Source organism: Epinephelus moara, chromosome 20, assembly GCF_006386435.1.
Source record: "Epinephelus moara isolate mb chromosome 20, YSFRI_EMoa_1.0, whole genome shotgun sequence".
NCBI lineage: Eukaryota > Metazoa > Chordata > Actinopteri > Perciformes > Serranidae > Epinephelus > Epinephelus moara.
This window is the reverse complement of record NC_065525.1, coordinates 13,077,431-13,097,718: the sequence shown is the minus strand read 5'-3', so window position 1 is coordinate 13,097,718 and position 20,288 is coordinate 13,077,431. Positions and strand designations below refer to the sequence as shown.

Here is a 20,288-nt window from a genome sequence, read left to right as displayed (position 1 = left end):
TTACCCGTTGCCCTATTGATTCGTCCCAATCACACGTATTTATTTACACAACAGAATGTAAATGATTGACAAAGAGCTTTGACCGGAGAGCATCACTGTGGCCCAAACATGTCTCTAGAAAACCAAGTTGAATTTAAGAAGCTTATATTTTTCTCTTGAATTAATATCCAGCAGTTAGGAGTGTCTTTCGCTAACGTTTCGCTTTAAATGAACGCTGAAGACATACCGTACAGTTTAAGTTTATTAAAACAGACTTTAAATTCTGTAGTAAAACATTTACATGAGATAACTTACTTCAGAGGCAGAGCTCCCCCCTCACTTCACTTCACTTCACTTCACTTCACTCCACTTCACACTCCGCAGAGTCCAGCTGAGTCTCCGGTCAGACTGATTCCGGTCAACCGGTGCCGCATTCACTGTCCTTGTAAACTCCACCACTGTAAAACTTTTCTGGGCCAAGTCTAAGTTATCATGTCATTATAATATACAATAACACTTTGACTTTTCTAATCTTGTTTCACAAACCAACGTACATACTTTATTTTAATCTGCATAGCCCAATTTGGTAGAAACTTGAAACCTGAATTTTAAATTACAACATTTGAGACAGTACTGTAACGCAGCATGTTAAAACGACATCATGCCTTGCTGTTACCATGGATACAGAGTGGTGACAGCGCTACAGGCTTCATTAGCACAGCAACTGCTTCTCCTATTATAATCAGTTATTTATTATCTACTTATTTATTTGTTTTTATATATATTTATTTTTGTTTCACGAGGTTCCTGGCAGAAAAAAAACTTGCATGTAAGTTCCGTTAAAACATTTATTATCTGCTACTTTAACTGAATGTGACCATGATGCACTCTGTTTACTTCCTGCGCGTCTCACGTGCACGCAGCCACTCACAGCCATACACGATAGTAAAACTACTGTATGTGAGGTTACTACAGGGCATTAACTTACGGACATGTTTGGACACTGTAATTAGGTCACATGATCATTGCCTAACATCTTTCCCCCTGGAACTTATCCCATTCTATCATAAATACGATAATGTTTATGGTAGATGTTCCTAATGATGTTTGGCCTGGAAATGGACCTAGAACATACACAAATTCCTAAAGCATAACACACGTTTTTAAATGGTACATAGTATAGCTAAATAAATATTTAGAATATTCTCTGTAGCCTTTGGTTATTCTATGCATGGATTGATTACTGAATGGGTCAATCAGGCCCAGGCCCAGAGGCCCAAAGTGTAAACCCCCCCTCAGGCTTTTGTAAATTAACATGTACCAAGCAGGAAGAGACTTAAAAAGACCACAAAGACACAAAAAAGAACTACAAAGAGACACAAAACTACTAAAAACAGTCACAAAATGCAAAGAAACTCCATAAAGACACAAAATGACTAAGAAGAGACACAAAATGACCTCAAAGAAACACCAAACGACCACAAAGAGATGCAAAGAAACTACAAAGAGACACAAAACAACCACAAAAAGATGTAAAGGAACTACAAAGAGACACCCTTGGTGATGTGCATGGTGCACTATGATGTCAGATATAGCCTTGGCTGACAGAAGAACAACAGGACTTATCTGGTAAAGTGAAAACACTTGGCTGTGTTTACCATGCAGGCACTTATATCACCCTTTCCCTCAATGGAGGCTAAAAATCGACTTTTAAATGGATTTGAAAAATACAATGTTGTGAAAACACTTTAAAAGGACATTTCTGTTGTTTAATTCTATCAACATATCTTCCTTTTGCATTTCGTCACTCAGTTTGTCTAAGAGATGGAACAACTAAAACATAGGATACAAAATACTCTTTGGGCAGCATATTTAGAAATGAGTTAATGTGTAAACTGGATCAAAAAGGGAAGTTTAATTTTATATACTGGCTTTTCTCACAAGCCCTCAACACATTACAATTTCCACAGCTGTCATTCAGCCCTAATATAGTCCTCTCCCAACCAGATGGTGAAATGAGACCCATATCATGGTTCATTTATGGCCTGTTATTTGCTGTATTGTGATGCAATGTTGTAAATATTACTGTGAAAAATTACCCGTAAGTCGCATGATCTCATTCAGAAGATAAAGGATTTAACAATTTTTTAATTAATTTTTTTTTTTGCTTGTGATTGATTTTTACCAAAAGACAACTCTCCCTCCTGTAATGTCTGCAGGAGACTTGAAGAAGATGACGATCTTTCTGTCCTTTCTGATTTTGAAGTTAACATCAATAGAACATATAAATGAAGAAGCTGAAAATGTCAGAAAGTTATAACTATAAAAAAGGGGAAAAAAATCATAGTGCGAGAGATGCCACTAGAGGTCAGAAGAAAACCATTAATGAGTACATGTGTAACCTTTGGGCCCATAGTCAGAATAGTGTTATATACGACCCTATCAAATCAATTTGTATGTTGGAAGCAAGGAAGTAATATATAGTAATATATATATAATGATAATATAATATATAGTGGTTATATTTTCAGCCATAAATCTCCATTTATATATATATATATATATGTATGTATATGTATGTTGGAACAATATATTTGTTGAGAGAGTTAAACACTACTCTAAGTAACTATCCCCAGTGAATAGAAGGAGCAGTGTTCGTGTGATTTGAACAACAACAACAAAAAAACTTACTCCGTAACTACAGGTGTTCCAGTAACTCCAGTATGGAGATCAATTTGTGTCAATATTATTAGTAGGGATGCACCGAATATTCGGTAACCGAATATATTCGGCCGAATATTGCAAAAAAACACACATTCGGTATTCAGTGTAATAAGTTAAAAGCAAGGCCGAATAATAGTGGCGTGTTTTGATAACGCAATCAAACAGCATGCTGTGACGGGCCGAGTAAAATGTCGGCAGTGTGGCGATCCGTCCATCACCGCACTCGCATTTGCGACTAAAAATAGTTTTGAGCGAGCAAAATAGGCTTAAATCATTCAACACGCTGTGCGAGCAGCCTACAGATTTCAACCAGCAGCAGAAATGAAAGGCGAATCCCATCAATTGTGGGTTGAACGGGGGTCACAGACACAGACAGTAATGTATTCCTGTCAAATACGGCGGCCANATACTACTCAGAACCATGATATTTTCATTGGTATCGTACAGTGGGATCCAATTTTGGTACCGTGACAACACTAATCTGGAGGGGGTTCATCTGCAAGAACTAATGAAATACTAAACAACGATATTGGGTATTCGGTACTCGGTATTCGGCCAAGCGTTTAATATTATTCGGCTTCGGCCACAAATTTTCATTTCGGTGCATCCCTAATTATTAGTGTGAGGAGATCGACAATCGGTGTATAAATGTCTAATCTATAAATAGAAAACAACTTCCACAAATACAAAAAGATATTTGTAAACTCACAAAACTATTTTGCAAATATATAACAGATCTGAAAATACACAAACAAATACAAAAACTCAAGGAAAAAAAAAAGACTCAGTGTGTGTAAAATACAAATCCTCAAGCGAAGACTTGAGATTCACAAATAAAAACTGGATTCAAAAATATCTGTTCTACAGTTATTAAGTTTAGGAAGATATTCACAAATGTTTGTCATTTATTTGTAATAAATTAAATGTATTCACAGACATTTTTTTTATTTATGGAATTTGTGTATTTGCAGATCCGTTTTTTATTTGCAAATTAGTTTTTTGATATTACAGATCTTTGCATTTGTTAAGGATGATTTATATTTACAGAGTTTACATTAACACACAGTTGTCAATCTGTTCACACAAATAATACTGAGACAAATCTATCTTTACATATGTGTTGAAACAATATACCTGTTGAGAGCGGTAAACACCACTCCTAAGTTTTCCCCAGTGAATAGAGGGAGGAGTGTTAACCTGATGCGAAAACAAAACTGCTACCAAGTAAATATAGATGTAGCAATGACTCAATGGGTGCAGAACATCAGACATAACTTGTGTAACTAACTTGATGTAACTATTTATTTGTCTAGGGGGTCTACTTGGTGGAGATAATTGTGATGGTCCTGGCACTGTAGTGTGTTGGAGAACCAGGTCATGTTGTACGCTCTGACTCCATTTCATATCTCCTGATGAATCCATGCCAGTCTTCTATTATAGCCAATTTTAGCCTATTCAAGCTGTTGATGAGACATTCCAGACAAAATAATTACAGGGTATCTCAATTAATTTTATACTTGGGTTAAAGTGAGGAAAAACTCGGCCAAAGTAGGTTCAATTGCAACTTGAGTTGCCAGCCGTCCTGAGGAGGGCGCTGATGCGTCATAGCACCTCAGAATCTGACAGAAGAAGTCGATTAACCCGGAAGTGGGCGGGACTTCGGTTCTGTAGAAAAAAAAGCTACGAGCTAGCCTCTCGGTGCTCCAGGCTCTGGTTCTGTCTCTAGCCGCTCATCATGGTCCAACTAGTGGGTTCCCTCCGAAAAGAACTGGCGGACTCCCTTTCCACCTGCAAGGTGCTGGTGGTGGGAGCCGGGGGGATCGGCTGCGAGCTGCTGAAGAACCTCGTCCTCACCGGCTTCAAAAACATCGAAGTGGTCCGTCATACTTACGTTTGTTTGTATGTGTGTGTGAATCTGTTAGCTAGCTAGCTGGCTAGCATGCTAGGTCTTTGTGCTGCACAGCCTGCGCCTGGAGGTGTGCGGGCTGCGGATAGTTCTTGGGACGTGGCATCCAAAGAAATAAATCATACGAGTGTTCGTAGTGGGTCCTTGATACCCCGTCTGTGCCCGAGTGTAAGGTTACAGCTAAATGGACAGGCCCTGGTGTGGAGTTGTAAAAATATGAACTGAGCCGTAGCGAGTGTAGCTGGCGCATTTGGCGCCATTAACGTTAACACTTAGCTGGACAACTTCTTTGTGATGTGACGGCCACTTAGACGGTCGGATGGATGAAACCAACACAATAACACCTGGACGCCCCTTTGTTAAGCTGTCAAGTTATGCTAAGCTGTTTTTTTTAGTTAATTAGCCTCAGCCCCTTCGTGCAGCTCTTGTATATTTGATATTAGATGTTTGTATTTTTGAGGGTCAGCCGGCAGATATTTGGATCTAACATATCTGACTATCACTGGATCACAGCAAAGGGTTCACAGACCTCTCTGGGTCATTGAAGGGTAAACTGAATAATAGATTAATACTCACCATTATTCACTGCCTTTGAAAATGAGCAGGAAATATATGGATGACTTCTGGTAACATGTAATTAAGTTCGATCTCATTTTGATTTGAAGAGAGAGCTAAGAACAAGAAACATTCATAGTCAAACAGTCAGCATATAAGAACAAGGCATCTAAAGTCAGGCTACCAACAATCAGGGACAAATGGAATGAATGTATGCAATCTGATTTCTAAACATCAGATAATAGGGGCTTACACTCCCCCCAGGACAATTTGTAGTCCACTCTTTCTGAAATGTGCACAGTACCTTAACATTAGGTCTGCCAAAATTGCCATGTACAAATGGAATATCTATGGTAAAGTAGTTTGACTGTGTACTCTAGTCAAATGAGAGAAGAGATGGTAGAGCTCCACAGATGATAACGAGATGATTATCTTGTCTTGTCAGTACCTTTTGTATTGACTTGTCATAACAGAAGCAGTGAGTCAGAATTTTGGACTATATGATTAATCCTTAAAGACTGTAGACACAGTAAAGGACGACATATTGACACAGGAGTTTTTGTACATCTGAGTGAGATCCTATCAGTAGTTTCAGTTGTATGGCGAATACCCTGATAAGAGATAAAACAGTAAATTTCATATCATGCTTATCAATAATAATATTATATTATTAAAATGTCCTCAGAATGTCCAAAAGTACTGATACCTACACTGAAATCATTTCACCAAGTTTTAATTGAATACCTGCCAATACCTGTGCCATGTAAACATATGAAAACCATATTAAATGTGTTGCATTAACATTAAAGATAGCCTGTTTGTGTGTTAGTGTCATTGTAGAGTAAGGGACCAGTTGCAACACTGGGTTTGTCTGATGCACACACACTCTGTAAACAAGGGAATAGCAATTTATGTGGCATGCTGTGTCTGCGTCTGTATTAGCGTGAGTTTTTCTAAGCACGACAATCAAACATGGTTTTAATGGAAATTCAACTTTTTGAAAGGTAGTACTTACCATCAGGAATTTTCCCACAGTTTATCATAAACTGGTAGCCAATAGCCATTTCATATCTAAACCTTGTTATTTAGTGTATTTGCTCCTGTTTGTCATTATGTGTACGTGCAGATATTTTTATTCAAATTTTAATATAAACAAATTGCTCTGTCAAAAACTGTGAAAATGCTTGTGTGATTGTAGTTGGCTGTCATACCATGTTACATTTATATATGACTGACATTACAACCCTGTTCATTTCGGCAGATTGACTTGGACACAATTGATGTCAGCAACCTGAATCGCCAGTTCCTCTTTCAGAAGAAGCATGTCGGCAAGTCCAAAGCACAGGTGTGTAAAGATCAGGTCAGAGAACTAACCTCTGTCACTTGACGCCGTCGTGGTGTTGCTCGTCTTGTTTGAGCTGACAGCGTGTTGTGTTAAACACTCTGCAAATAACTTTGTTTGTGCTGTTTGTACATGTTTGAATCAGTCAGTTGCTTTGTTCTTGGTGTTTTGCAGGTGGCCAAGGAGAGCGCCTTGCAGTTTTGTCCCACTGCAAATATTACTGCATACCATGACAGCATCATGAAGTGAGTTTCTCTCTGTTTCTTGTTCCTTAAAGGTCCAGTGTGAGGATTTTAGAGGGGTATATTGGCAGAAATGGAATATAGTGCAAGAAGTATGTTTTCTTTAGTGCATTACTGCTGGAAAAAAGGAATTGTTATGTTTTTGTTACCTTAGAATGAGCCGTTTATATCTACATAGGGAGCAAGTCCTCACCCACAGAGTCGGCCATGTTTTACCACCATGTTTCTGCAGTAGCCCATAACGGACAAACCAAACACTGGCCACTGTAGTTAGCAGCCCAAGCGACAAGCAGAGCAGTGTCGAAAAAAAACCCCATTTTCGACACTGTCTTGAGACCTCTCCGGATAATTCAGCTTCCGGTTAAAAAAACCCAAAACACTTAAGGAATAGTCTACTCTTGGCACATGGGAGAAGTTTCAGTTGCAGTCTTCACCGCTAGCTGCTACTAAATCCTAAACACTGCTTCTTTAATTCATTAAATACATTAAAGAGTTCCATCAAACTAAGAAGCAGATGTTGTCAGTAGGGTCAGAAGAGCAAAAGAAAACGCATATTGTGATATGGTTGTGTGTGGCTGATGGTTGTCCTTTTGATTTGGAACTGATTGTGTCTTTCCTTCAACAGCCCTGACTACAACGTCGAGTTCTTCAGAAAGTTCATGCTGGTGATGAATGCTTTGGACAACAGAGGTATGACCTCACTACTCAGACATTTTGTGTTACTCCTAAGAAGCAACACATTCAAATGACGAGGAAAATAAAAACACTTTCTGTCTTTGCAGCGGCCCGTAACCATGTCAACAGGATGTGTTTGGCAGCAGACATCCCTCTAATAGAGAGTGGCACTGCTGGATACCTGGGACAAGTCACAATGATCAAGAAGGTAGAACATGCACATTATTATGCTACTTGTTGTAATTTCCATTGCATTGATTTCCTGTCCAGTTAAAGGTTGATTGGCAGTGACTGTTCCGACTCTCACTGTGTCTCTGTCACCCTTTTTTCCCTCCATTTATACCGTCCCGCTCCCTCTCTCCTTATTCCCCAGGGAATGACAGAGTGCTATGAGTGCCAGCCTAAGCCCACCCAGAAGACCTTCCCAGGATGCACCATTAGAAACACACCGTCTGAACCCATTCACTGTATTGTCTGGGCCAAGTATCTCTTCAAGTAAGGCTCATTCTTGCATTATTCAAGGGGACTAACGTTCAAAATAGTACATTGCACAATAAACCTTCACTACACAGCCCTGCACATGTGGCTACTATCAATAGAGGCCACTATGCTGTGTTCTGATGGTCATCCTGCATTGTTTATCTGTTGCCACTATAGCCAGCTGTTTGGAGAAGAGGATGCAGATCAAGAGGTGTCACCTGACACAGCGGACCCAGAAGCTGCATGTGAGTGAGAGCGAGGCATTACAATTGTCTCACCACATCTATTGAGTTATACTTCTTTGGCTTCTATATTCAGTCCATTTGGGGCAGCAGTTTTTAACTGTGGATAGTGCTACAACTAGAATTACACAAGCACATATATGTAAAATGTGTGTGTTTGCTCTGTATGCAGGGAATCCTGAAGACACGGCAGCTCGAGCCACAGCTTCAGAGAAGGACGGAGACATCAAGCGAGTTTCCACCAAGGAATGGGCCCGCTCCACAGGATACGACGCAGTCAAACTCTTCAACAAGGTACCAGTCAGACAAGTCAAACTTCTTGGGCTGTTTCAGAATGTTAAATGCAGACCTTTTTATGTGTATGGGATACCCAAACCTTCTGTTCACTTTACAAGGAACGACTGTCTGTAATTGGTTATAACATTGATTTTTATTTGCTTTGCTTTCATATGTTTCTCAGCTCTTGCAGCTAGTAGTGTAGGAAGGTTTCATTTCGACAGTATGGGCTCTACCATCTATCAAATACTTGAAACAGCTTCTGTGGTATTTTAGATAGTTTTCCTTATTTAATCTCTACATATTGCAATTTAAAAAATTGTCTCCATTTGCTGTTTAAATTTGTTTTCATTGGTGTCCTGCTGGAGATGAGCCAAAGCCTAGCAGAACACGAGAACCAGTTTTCATTAATTAAGGACACAAATCATAAATGTGATTAATAATAATAATAATAATAATAATAATTTAGCAATCTCAAAGTGCTACAGAGCAGAAAAAAAATAAAACAGTTTGAATTAATACAATTTAAGAATTATTAAAAATGATTAGAGACAATAAATAGTTATTATATATAAATAGTGATTAGTCATTTAGGTGGCGACAGTGTTTCTGGTTTTACACGTATCCTTGGTAAAGATATGGATGGAAATGAAAGAAGTGTATTGTTAAAGTTTTGTGTTGGAATTTGATTTTTTTTTTTTTTTGTCAAATGGAGCAGATTTTCAAACAGTTTTAAAATGTACATTTACTTTTCTAATAAGCCTTTTTATTTTTACCAGTACTGTGTTAGTATATTGTTACAACAGACGAACAATAACAAGCTCAGTTCTGATTGGCTCTTCTCCCCAGCTTTTCAAAGATGACATCATGTACCTACTGACCATGGACAAGCTGTGGAAGAAGAGGAAAGCTCCTACACCTCTGGACTGGCATCAGATAGAAAACAGTGGTATGCCTGTTTAGATATTTATGACAGTGACATCTTTAGCTTTTGGTGAAATGAAGTTTGGGCGCTTGCTGCTTGTTTGCTGCTTGCTTATCCCACCTTCTTTCCTCCTGTTTCTGCCAAAATAGACTCCAGATAAACCCAAATCTTAAACACACCAGCAAGACAAGAAAATGTGGAATAGTATTGCAGTTATGGGTGTGACCGGTTTACAATACAACAGCCAAAAAATGTCACACTACTTGTCTGTCAGGAAGATGCTGAGCATGACACCAGAATGCAAACACCATTTTTTTTAGGGTGAGCAGGAGATGTGGTCAGTTTGTCTTTGAAAACAGAGTAGAACCAGGTGTGTAACTATATCTATAAGCACAGAAGAAAACGCTGTCATAAAAGCGATCAGTCCAACCTGCCATGGGAGATGAGAAATGAGAAAAATTAAATCTTCTGTGTCAATATACAAATTGAGTTAACTTTGTCACGATAAAAGACAAAAGACCAGCTCTGTTTCGAGCACACAAAACAATCAAGTGTCATACAATATATTTTACCAAGTTGGATTTTCAGTGAAGGCAAGTGATACATTTTGGAGTTAATATTCTTCAGGGTGAGCAGTTGCTTCACATGACTCTCACAGCTGTTCTCAGGTGGTTATTCCAGTGCTTTGCATGCTAACAGTGTGGTTTGGAGTATAGTTTGAATGCTGTGTTTCTGTTTGTACTCTGGGGCTGTGTTAAAGAGACACTTCACCCTGGTAAACAACTTTACTTGCTGTGCTGTGCAGTTGAATAACTGCTCGTTTCAGCTAACAGCATGGCTCAGTGCGACTTCCTTTCATACAGTGGAAAATCCCTAACTCTTGTCTTCTGTATGTAGGCATGGCCACTATGCACCTGTTTGCCTGTCTCTTGGTTGTCTTAAAGTTTTATAATAGGATTGTTGTGGCCTGAAATGCCTGTTTTCACGTCAGGTTTTCTAAAGAAATTGCGATGCATGTTGCAGTATTTGTAGAGTTTTATGCTTTTTGCAATGAAAATGTTGGAGTTAATGAAAATCGCAAAAATAGTTGCAACGCTGTCTCAGATTTGGAGCCTATTATTATGAGCATTTAGTGTTTACCACAGAACGTTTTAGTGTTGGTGGGGGTAGCAACGGTTAACATCACACACTGAGCCGTTAAACAGAACCAACAGTCTCACCCCACCAACTCCAAAATGGCTCAAATCTTTCATTAAACCCATCAATAAACGTAGGGTAACATTAGCCCTGTGATGCTAACGGTTAATCCTGTCACTGTGTGTGTGTGGCTCTATCACAGCTCCAGCAGTAGTCTTATGATAAACAGAGAGAGAGAGGCAAGCAGTGGCTGAGTTAATCAATACGCTGTGGGTGCTCTACAATGAAATGAGATTTTACCTGTTTTAAATAGTCAAATTCACGCAGAATGTACAGGGATCAGCTAAATTTATGTCAGCTGCTGCAATCACAACATCCTGGAGGGACTGGTTTATATATATGTCTTTTTGTTCATCTGTAATTGTTTGTGTGTTCCAGCATGTCCTCAGGAGGCATTCACAGGTACAGGTTTGAAGGACCAGCAGGTTCTGGGTGTTTGGGGTCTTTGCCAGCTGTTCCAGCACAGTGTAGAGACTCTCCGCTCACAGCTGCAGGAAAAGGGAGAAGGAGCTGAGCTGGTGTGGGACAAGGTAACACTCAAACTCATGGTCTTTTAATTGTAAAAAATCTAAAGAAAACAAGTTTCCATTATGCGTTTGTTGGCTATTTCAGATCTCTTGCTGGAGAATAAGCAGCCATAGTGAAATGTTAGTGACACACAGATACATGTAGTGTTTTATTGGCTCGTGTGTATTTAGTACCTTCACCGCTTCCTCTTGTTGTCAGGATGACCCTCCAGCCATGGACTTTGTTACTGCAGCAGCCAACCTACGTATGCACATCTTTAGCATGAACATGAAGAGTCGCTTTGATGTAAAGTGTAAGTTGGTTGTCTCATGTCATTCAAACAGGAAACAAACTATCATGTAGAATCTGCTGTGTTTTATTTAATGAGTATCTTGTACATGCACATTAAATTAGTTCTGGATATCTTAATTCCATCATACAGTTGTAGTGCACATTCAGATAAATGTCTCTAATTAAGAGTATAAATTGGTCTATTTGTTGATTTGTGTGTTCAGCCATGGCAGGTAACATCATCCCAGCTATTGCTACAACCAACGCTGTCATCGCTGGACTCATTGTGCTGGAAGGGTTGAAGATCCTGGCAGGAGAAATAGAATCCTGTCGCACGGTTAGTACCAAGTGTCCATTGCTAGTTAAATCAGTCCCGGCAGTTTTCAGGACCTGGATATAAACATTTTGTTGCCTCTGTGCTGGCGATAGCTGTGGCCGGGGGGCATTATCTTGTCGTGTTGTCTGTCTCATTCTCATTCTCATTCTCATGAACAATATCTCAAGAAGTCCTTGAGGGAGTTTCTTCAAATGTAGCACAAATGTTGACTTGTCATTGTGACCTCACAAAAATGTATTTGGTCATAACTCAAGAAGTTGTATGTTATTATGACAAAATGTTACACAAATGTCTAATTTGATTAAATGATGAAGTGCCGACATTTTATATCTCAAAGGTCAGCTTCACTCTGACGTCTTAATATTCTGCAGTAACACTTGTCTGGCCATTGCTCAACGTCATAACTCTGCAACAGAAAGGGAGACATTTTGGTACTGAATTGGTGACAATCTTGCGTGTCCATCGTAAACTGTGATGATTGTATAGATCTTCTGTGCTGCCAGAGGGAGGATGTGTGTGAAGCATCTGCTTTTTCACAGACATGGATGTAAACTGTAACTGCAACTTGGCGGCTGTGTGGAGGCATACAACTGCAAGGTGGTAATTCTATTTAACTTATTAACTGTAAATTCATTAACTGATCAACTCACAGTCTGTCTGTGAGTGGCAGATTTCCCTCACTTGCTATGATGGACGGGGAGATAAAATCAATTAATACGTAAATACAGACACTGTTGATTTCTTCCTGTGGAGCTGACATGAGTAAATGTCTGTTGTCAGTCAGCCTGGTGAAGTCAGTTTGGGTGGATGCTGTCCTCTTAGCCATGCAACAGCTGCTGCTGGCAGACAGCTGCCGAACGCAGGTTAGAGTCGGTGTGGATTGAAAACTGCTATCTCCATGGCAACAATAGTAACACTGCCAATCACGTTGTCCGATGATGATGTCCACGACATAACAAAATTCTCCAGGTGTGCGCCATGAAAGAAGACTGTAGAGAGACCCTTTTTCTTTTGAAATTATATCATTTCTGTTGAGCAACACTCATCAAAAGTGTTGAGCGCCCACCAATAAATTAGGCTTCAGTTTTCTTGTATTACCAATAACACTGAATCTGCTGTGTTTCTGTGCAACTATGGTAACTCTTCTTCGAATGGAAAGGTCCACCAACAAAAACTGTAAGAGGAGTGCAGCCATCAGTTAACCCCCTTTTTTGACTGAGTAGTAATAATATTAAATTCAGGCTAAACAGTGCCAATATGAAGCACTGGTAGCTGCCATGTTGTTTGCTGGCATAGTATGGCCTCCACATAGTTTCTGGTTTTTGCAAATGATATGAAAGCTTTTGATAAATTTTTCCAGTCTCAGTTGGGAATAAACCGAGCATCTAAATGGAGCTTGTGAATATTTTTGCCTACATACTTAGCGCCAACACTGTGAATCCCTTCTGCCAGCTCTGTTGTTTTTCCACATTTCATGTTTGTCTTTGTCACCTCTTCTCCAGATCTTCCTGAACAAGCATCCCAACCTTAGGAAGAAGCTGCTGGTCCCATGTGTCCTGGATCCGCCCAGCGCCAACTGCTACGTCTGCGCCAGCAAACCAGAAGTCACAGTCAAACTGAACGTCCACAAAACCACGGTCCAGTCTCTGCAGGACAAGGTGATATGATGAGCTTGTTTCTGCACAGAAAACACAGTTTGCATCTGAATATTCTTCCTCTGTTCTTGGATGGTAGTGCATTTCATCTGTCTTTATGATATAAACTAGAATACAGTACATAAATGGTTGGAGGGGGTTATTGCTGTTGAATTGCAAAGGTTGCTATGGACTCAAATGGGATCTCTGAGATGTTTACTGTTGTCTTACTTGTTGTTGACTTGATGTTTTTGTATGTTTTGACCAGATCCTGAAGGAGAGGTTTGGCATGGTGGCTCCAGATGTTCAGATAGAGGATGGAAAAGGGACCATCCTCATCTCCTCGGAGGAAGGAGAGACAGAAGGTAAGGAATAAGGGAAAAAATCACATGCAGGGATTCTTCGTTTAGACACAAGAGGGCACTCTGGCAGCATCTGTTAATAATCTCTGAGCTAAAACACATCATGACCAGACAGGAGATTAAAAAACATTTATTGAATAGCATCTCTGTTGACACGATTAGTGAGCTGTGCCTTCATGCTCTGGTTTTCAAGAGTTTGTATTTATAGGGTTGGAAATGAGCAGTTTTAGATTGGAACATTTTGTTACACAGATACACAGCAGAGAAAATATATGCAGAGTTCAGAGAGTATTAAGAGTGAGACTAATAAACGTTTTGCATTTGGTGAGTATGTGTAGGTGCAAAGGAAACACTTAGACATGAATAACACATTGTCCCCACATGTTTAGATAGACAGATACTGTTATTAGGTGTGTGTATGTAAATCCCATCCTGTCTGTCCCTCCACAGCCAACAACAGCAAATTTCTTGCTGATTTTGGGATCCGCAACGGAAGCCGTCTCCAAGTCGATGATTTCCTCCAAGATTACACACTCCTCGTCAATGTCCTGCACACGTATGTACATAATACATTGTGCTCAGTTGAGTGGGTCTAATTTTTTATGTTTTGTTTTTATGGTGACTGAAGTGAACAGAACTAAAAAAGCTATATGTGTGTGTCTTTTATTGGCAGTGAGGAACTAGAGCGAGATGTGGAGTTTGAGGTAGTAGGTGAGGCTCCAGACAAAGCTCCGCCCCCTCAGACTAACCAGGAAGAGGTTAACAGCATCACCAACGGCAACAAGGACTCCGCCCAGCCATCCACCTCTTCTAAAGGTTTGTTTTGTCTTAGTCTTGTCTACATTACATTGCTGCTGATTTTGTGTGATCCTGGGTCTTTGTTGAAAACACAGAGCAGAAATGAATGTGCTGTATCGTTTTATTGTGTCAGAGTGTGGGTTTGCTCGCCTTTGCTGTTTTTGTAGTGATATCATGACTATGAATCTGAAGGCTTTTCAGAAACCAAGACACTGCACAGATGTTTGTAATACTTGAAGACAGGATTTACATTTCTGTAAAGTCATTATAGCACTATTTTATTTTTCATTGTAACAATCGCAAGGTAAGTCACAGCCCAACAGTCTCAAACTAACTATCAGAATTTGAAAACTGGCTGTAGTTTGTGCACAGTTCTAAAATGCTGTGGCTGTAACCTTCCTTGCCAGTAGGTGGTGCAGGTTGGCCTTAACTACAGGTGTAGAGCATAGACTGTAACAATAATGGACATAGCTATGGTGACATCACCCATTGGTTTGTGGACTCTCGTATTGAAGCCTCGCGTTCGACATTTCAGCTGTTGCCATTTTGGTTTTAGAGCCAAAAGTGACCATATTTGGGCAAAAGGCTGGAGCTGTGGAGGAGTGAGGAGTGTATCTGACTTAGAAGCCAAGACAGCCTTAATTAAATGTAAATGGGTGAGTTATAAAAAAAAAAAAAAAATCACCCCCTGTACAGTTATGGTGAAGGGGGAAATTTGGGCAAATTTGGGCATTTTAACATGGGGGGCTCTGGGGATTGAGTGGCTTCTGGAGTCAGCCTCATGTGGCCATTAGGAGTTTTTGGCACTTCCGTGTTGGGTTTAGTTTTCAGCCCCGAAGGTTGCTGCTTAGTAGAGCTGCAGGTTTGAAACTGCTGGTACTGCAGCTGTGTTATAACTGCTGGGCCTGTGGTTCTGCATCCACTGACATCACTAACCTTTACTAAGATCCACAACAACAGAGAAATCATATCTCAGAATATTAATTTGTCTTTCTTTGTCAACCCACTGTGTTTTGAATCTCTAACTCCATAAAGACTCAAATAGCAGTCAGTTTCTTGTTTTGAGGGCTGGTGTTATCTTTTGGGGACAGAAATTTGTATCTGCTTCTTTTTCATCTGTAAACGCTGTTGTCTGCCACCTTTCAGCTCCGGCAGAGGATGACGACATCATGATCGTTGAGTCTGATGAGGAGGGAGGGGCGTCGTCCAGCTCTGCAGCAGCAGCGGCAACCAGCGGCACCAAGAGGAGGCACTCGGATGCAGAGACCGGCGAGGCCTCCAGCAAGCGCCCACGGACGGACCAGTCAAGCGCAGCAGCTGCCGACAATGATGACGATGACGACATCATCGCTCTGGATTAACCCCTCCACCCTGGTCTCCTGAAGGACTGAGAACTCTTTGAACGCTTGTCATTTTGACTCAAGACTGACAGTAGGTTTGAATAAAACACCTCTTTTATGAACAATTTACTGCCCTGGTTGGTCTTTCGTCACTCCCTCCCCCCAACTCTGTGTTTGTGCTTTCATACTCCTCTGCTCTGACATGATGCTGTAAATAGATTCTACATTTTAAAACGTTTTTGAGAACACACACAATTTCTTTTGTTATTTTTATTCATTTCTGGTCCCTATAAAATGCTTCTCTTGATGGTTAAAAAAGTGCTTTTTTTGTATTTTTTATAAACGTACTGTATTTCTCATGCTACACAAGTCAGGGTGTTTTTGTGCTTTGTGGTCAGGTAACAAAAGATTTAAAAACCAAAACATTTTCTTGGGTTGTAATATTAATCTCAGTGGCTGTGAAGGGACGGACGGACCCAGGAGTCTGCAGCTTGTGCTACTCTAACCAGCGTGTCTGTCTGTAGATGCTGTCGATGCCTGCTACGGGGTTGGTAAAGCACAGATGCAGTGATGGAGAGTTTGGCCACGTTGTGCCATGGAGGCGTTAGTTTGCTACCTCTTTTCTAGAACTAACATTATTTTGGCTGCGAATTTGTAACCATGCCCTCCATAACACCGCCACAGTGAGGCATCCAGCTCTGAGAGAATCATAAAAAGGTGACTCAGAAACAGCCATGGAGCAGCACAGTGCCGCTAACACGGTTCCCTGATGACTGCACTGTATCTTAAAGGCTCTGGCTAAGCACAAGCAGCTTAGATCCAGCCTAGTCGTAGTTTAATGTAAACATGTTACAGTCACTATTTATTAGTACGACTTGGTTCTTATGGAGCAAAGAGCTCACAGTTTGTGGAGACGGTTAAAGACAGAACCAGATGTGGTTTGACCAGAACCAGTCATTCTTTTTCATACTGCAGAGGTTAATCTGATGGCGGTGGAGTCCTGCACTGAAATAACAGAGGAACCTCTTGCACAAAGTGTAGCAGTTGAGCTCCTGGTGTCTTCTTCAGTCGAACTCCTGTGTCAGTGTCCATAATTTCATATTTCATTGTGATCTGACTTGTTGTTGAAAGGCTATGAGAGCCCTTTGGACCAATTTGGTGAAGACAATAAACTCAATACATGCAGAGGCTTCTTGTGTTGTCTTATTTATCTGTATGTCTTTCAGGATGACTCAGAAAGTTGTTTCAGAATTTAGAAGGGCCAAAATAATCTAAACACTAAAATGACACAGCAGAAATGCACGTCTGTGTGAGCTTTTTTTTTTTTTTTTTTTTGCCTGAGTGTACCATCATCAGCAAATTCAACTGTTTTCTTGGTGTCCTAGATATATTGTTTGTTGAGTTCAGGGATTAACGTCTGACAGTCATGTGATCATCTCTGTACAGAGTGTGACATTGTTGAGAAGAAGAACCATGATGCAACACTACAACTCAGCACACACACACACACAACAGACTGCACGTTACTGTCATTAAAAAAAAAAAAAAAATAGCTTGACATCTGAAAGTTAAACTCGAACATTCAGTGTTCCCCGTGGGAAGATGGGTCAGGATACAAGATAAACATGGATGATTAAAAGAAAAATGACTGTAATGTAAATGAGTGAAGTGAAGCCAGGCAAGTCCCAAGTCAAGTTGCAAGTCCTAAACAAGTCAGAATGGGCTCTCTAAATTTACAAAAATCATAAATGCTATTTAAAAAAAACATTTGTTAAAACAAGTTGGTTTGAGGTTGTTGCGTCTTCCTCTGTGATATGTGGCTACTTACCCGAGGATTAATAGCGTTAATGTTAGTCTTTTCAAGAATGAAAAATGAATTGATTGGTAACATACTTTTAAGATTACATACTTTAAATCTTTGGGCTGGGGGGACGTTATCAGCATTTTAAAGTCAGAAGGGTCAAGTCCGAGTGAAGTCGTGTCATTGGTGTTAAAGTCCAGGTCGAGTCTAAAATCGTGTTCTGACTCGAGGGTGATTCAAGTCCACACCTCTGATTTCTATAGCATATTTCACACACAAAGGCAACTCAAAGTGCTCTACATACAATAACACATTCAAAATGAAAAATGTTAAAAAAGTGTGCAGGATTTAGGGGCATCTAATGGCAGAAATGGTATGTAATATTTATAACAATGTAGCTATGAGTTTATAACCACCAGAAAATCAGAAAAGTTGTGTTTTCGTTTACTTAGTAGGAGCTGTTTATATCTATTTAAGGAGTGGGTCTTCTTCCATGGAGTCCGCCATGTTGTTTTACAGTAGCCCAGAATGGACAAACAAAGCACTGGCTCTAAATGGGGCCATCTGCGTTTTTGTGTCAGTCACCATACTTTACCTACACGCTTTAGTTTTTGTCAGTTTCAATCTGCAACCTCACCACTGGGGGCCACTAAATCCTTCACACTAGACCTTTAAGAAAAGAGACACGTTACTAAATGGTAAGTGGGAGATGTAGGGGCAAGAAATAAAAGCCCAGGTGTTACTAATAATGAACATAATGATAGCTCTGTTCTATTTAATTGGAAAAATAACTAATACTTAAAACAATCTTGAGGTACTTGTACTCGGTATGATCATTTCCCTTTCCCTGACAGCTAACATTGGCCTACAGCTAAAATTACTGTACCAATCAAGATTTTCATTCAAATCATATGATCAGTTAATGAATTGTTGTAGATCAAACTACCAGCCTGTGGAATAGATTCAGTTTTTCTCCGTTCCAACCAGCGCTAACATTGAAATGCTGATTTTATGTTAAAGCAGCAGTAATAATATAACTATTTCAACATACATAGATCACTGTGAAAGGGGCCATTCTTCATAATGAGTGCTGTTATTGCTGATATTACTTATGTTCTTTTACTGCAGTAAAATTATGAATGTAGGACTTTTACTTGTAATCATAGGGTGCAATCATTGGTGTAGATTTCAGGGTGGATGCAGGGGACACGACACATCCAACTCAATATTTAGAAAATGCGCCCCCCAGTAAAAACATGAAAGAAGCATAACATTTTTATTTTGACAAAATCACATTAACACAATACATTTATACGGAAAAAAATGGCACAAATTGGTGCACAAAAATTCACCATAGTGCAGGAATTGAAGCAGTGACGTATGGTAGTTAGGACGGGGCCCGGTGCATGTTATTATGATGGGCCCTAGTGAAAGATTTTGCGTTTAAACTAGCTACAACTTGACATTGGACAACATCAACATACATATTACCCAGCAATCACCAGTGCAAATATGTACACTATTAATATATATTAATATACAGTATATATATATTAATTAATTTGTTGTTTTATAGTTTATGTAAAGTAAACATACAATTTTATTGTAGAATGGATTGCTACTCTTTCACCACAAAAAAAGAAATAAAGACATGATGATGGAGATGGTTTGCCTTTACAAGGGCATATATTGCGGTTGGCCCCACTTTTGTAAATTAACATGAGTTCTACTGTGAACAGTGGTGTATTTCAATTCTTAGGTGGCAATCTAGATAGCTAGATAGATAGATAGATAGATAACTTTACTGTCATTTAAGGACACGTGAAAAACAGTGCACTTGAACGAAATTGCATTGCATTGACTCTCGGAATAGCAATTAAAATACAATTTGTCAACCATAAAAAGTGCTTTATGTGCATACAGTTAACAAATATGCAATAATATATATAAATATAAAATTTATAAAAAAAATCAATAGATAGTTCTAGCAGCAGTTTTTGTGACATTTCATTGTCTATGTGGGTGTTTGGCTTTCTTTTACTGAGAGTTCAGTAGTCTTATGGCCTTAAGAGCCTGTTCTCTGGCCAACACACTGCTGGAGGGCCCGCTCTCTCCACTGGCCCCCCCATCCCATGGGCCCCACCCGCACCGCCTGCACTGTCTGTATTCACGCCCCTGAATTGAAGTGTTTGATGCTCCAAATTCTCTTGCAAAGGACCCCCAACCCTCATTTCATGTGTCCGCCATATGTTGAAACGAAACCTACGCCCTTGCTTATTCATTCATTCTGTGTCGTGCCATATATTTGGCCCATCCCTCATGGGATTACAAGACACCACTTTTTACAAAACATACATCTTCCGGTCTTGTATACAAAACATGTGGAAAAAGAAAAAAAAAAGAAAAGAAATACAGACAATACATAAGTTTATATATAACATAAGTTATCATGCTGTACATTTTACCAATTATTTTCTGAAGTAAAAGCATAAATACTATAGTATTTGTACATTTATTCCACCACTATTAAAAAGCTGAGTAAATAAAGTGATTTATAGAGGGGGAAAAGAAGACGAGATAGCCTACTTAAAAAATGGCAACATGGGAAATACAAAGAGATGAAATAAATGCATGTATAAAATACATTTTATAAAATGGATTAAGCTGTAGTTGGA

General features: G+C 39.6%; 1 protein-coding gene across 1 annotated transcript; it reads left to right on the top strand.

Moving 5' to 3' along the window:
* The first annotated feature begins 4,343 nt into the window (after nucleotides 1-4,343).
* uba2 (ubiquitin-like modifier activating enzyme 2) lies at nucleotides 4,344-16,999 on the top strand. Its single transcript, XM_050073384.1, has 17 exons — nucleotides 4,344-4,579; nucleotides 6,426-6,509; nucleotides 6,681-6,751; nucleotides 7,374-7,438; nucleotides 7,531-7,631; nucleotides 7,797-7,918; nucleotides 8,081-8,148; nucleotides 8,318-8,439; nucleotides 9,271-9,370; nucleotides 10,922-11,073; nucleotides 11,270-11,363; nucleotides 11,566-11,678; nucleotides 13,181-13,336; nucleotides 13,581-13,677; nucleotides 14,125-14,230; nucleotides 14,348-14,490; nucleotides 15,619-16,999. Exons 1-17 carry the CDS (start codon nucleotides 4,439-4,441, stop codon nucleotides 15,831-15,833), a joined length of 1,950 nt encoding a protein of 649 aa, XP_049929341.1. The 5' UTR covers nucleotides 4,344-4,438; the 3' UTR covers nucleotides 15,834-16,999.
* Nucleotides 17,000-20,288: the final 3,289 nt, after the last annotated feature.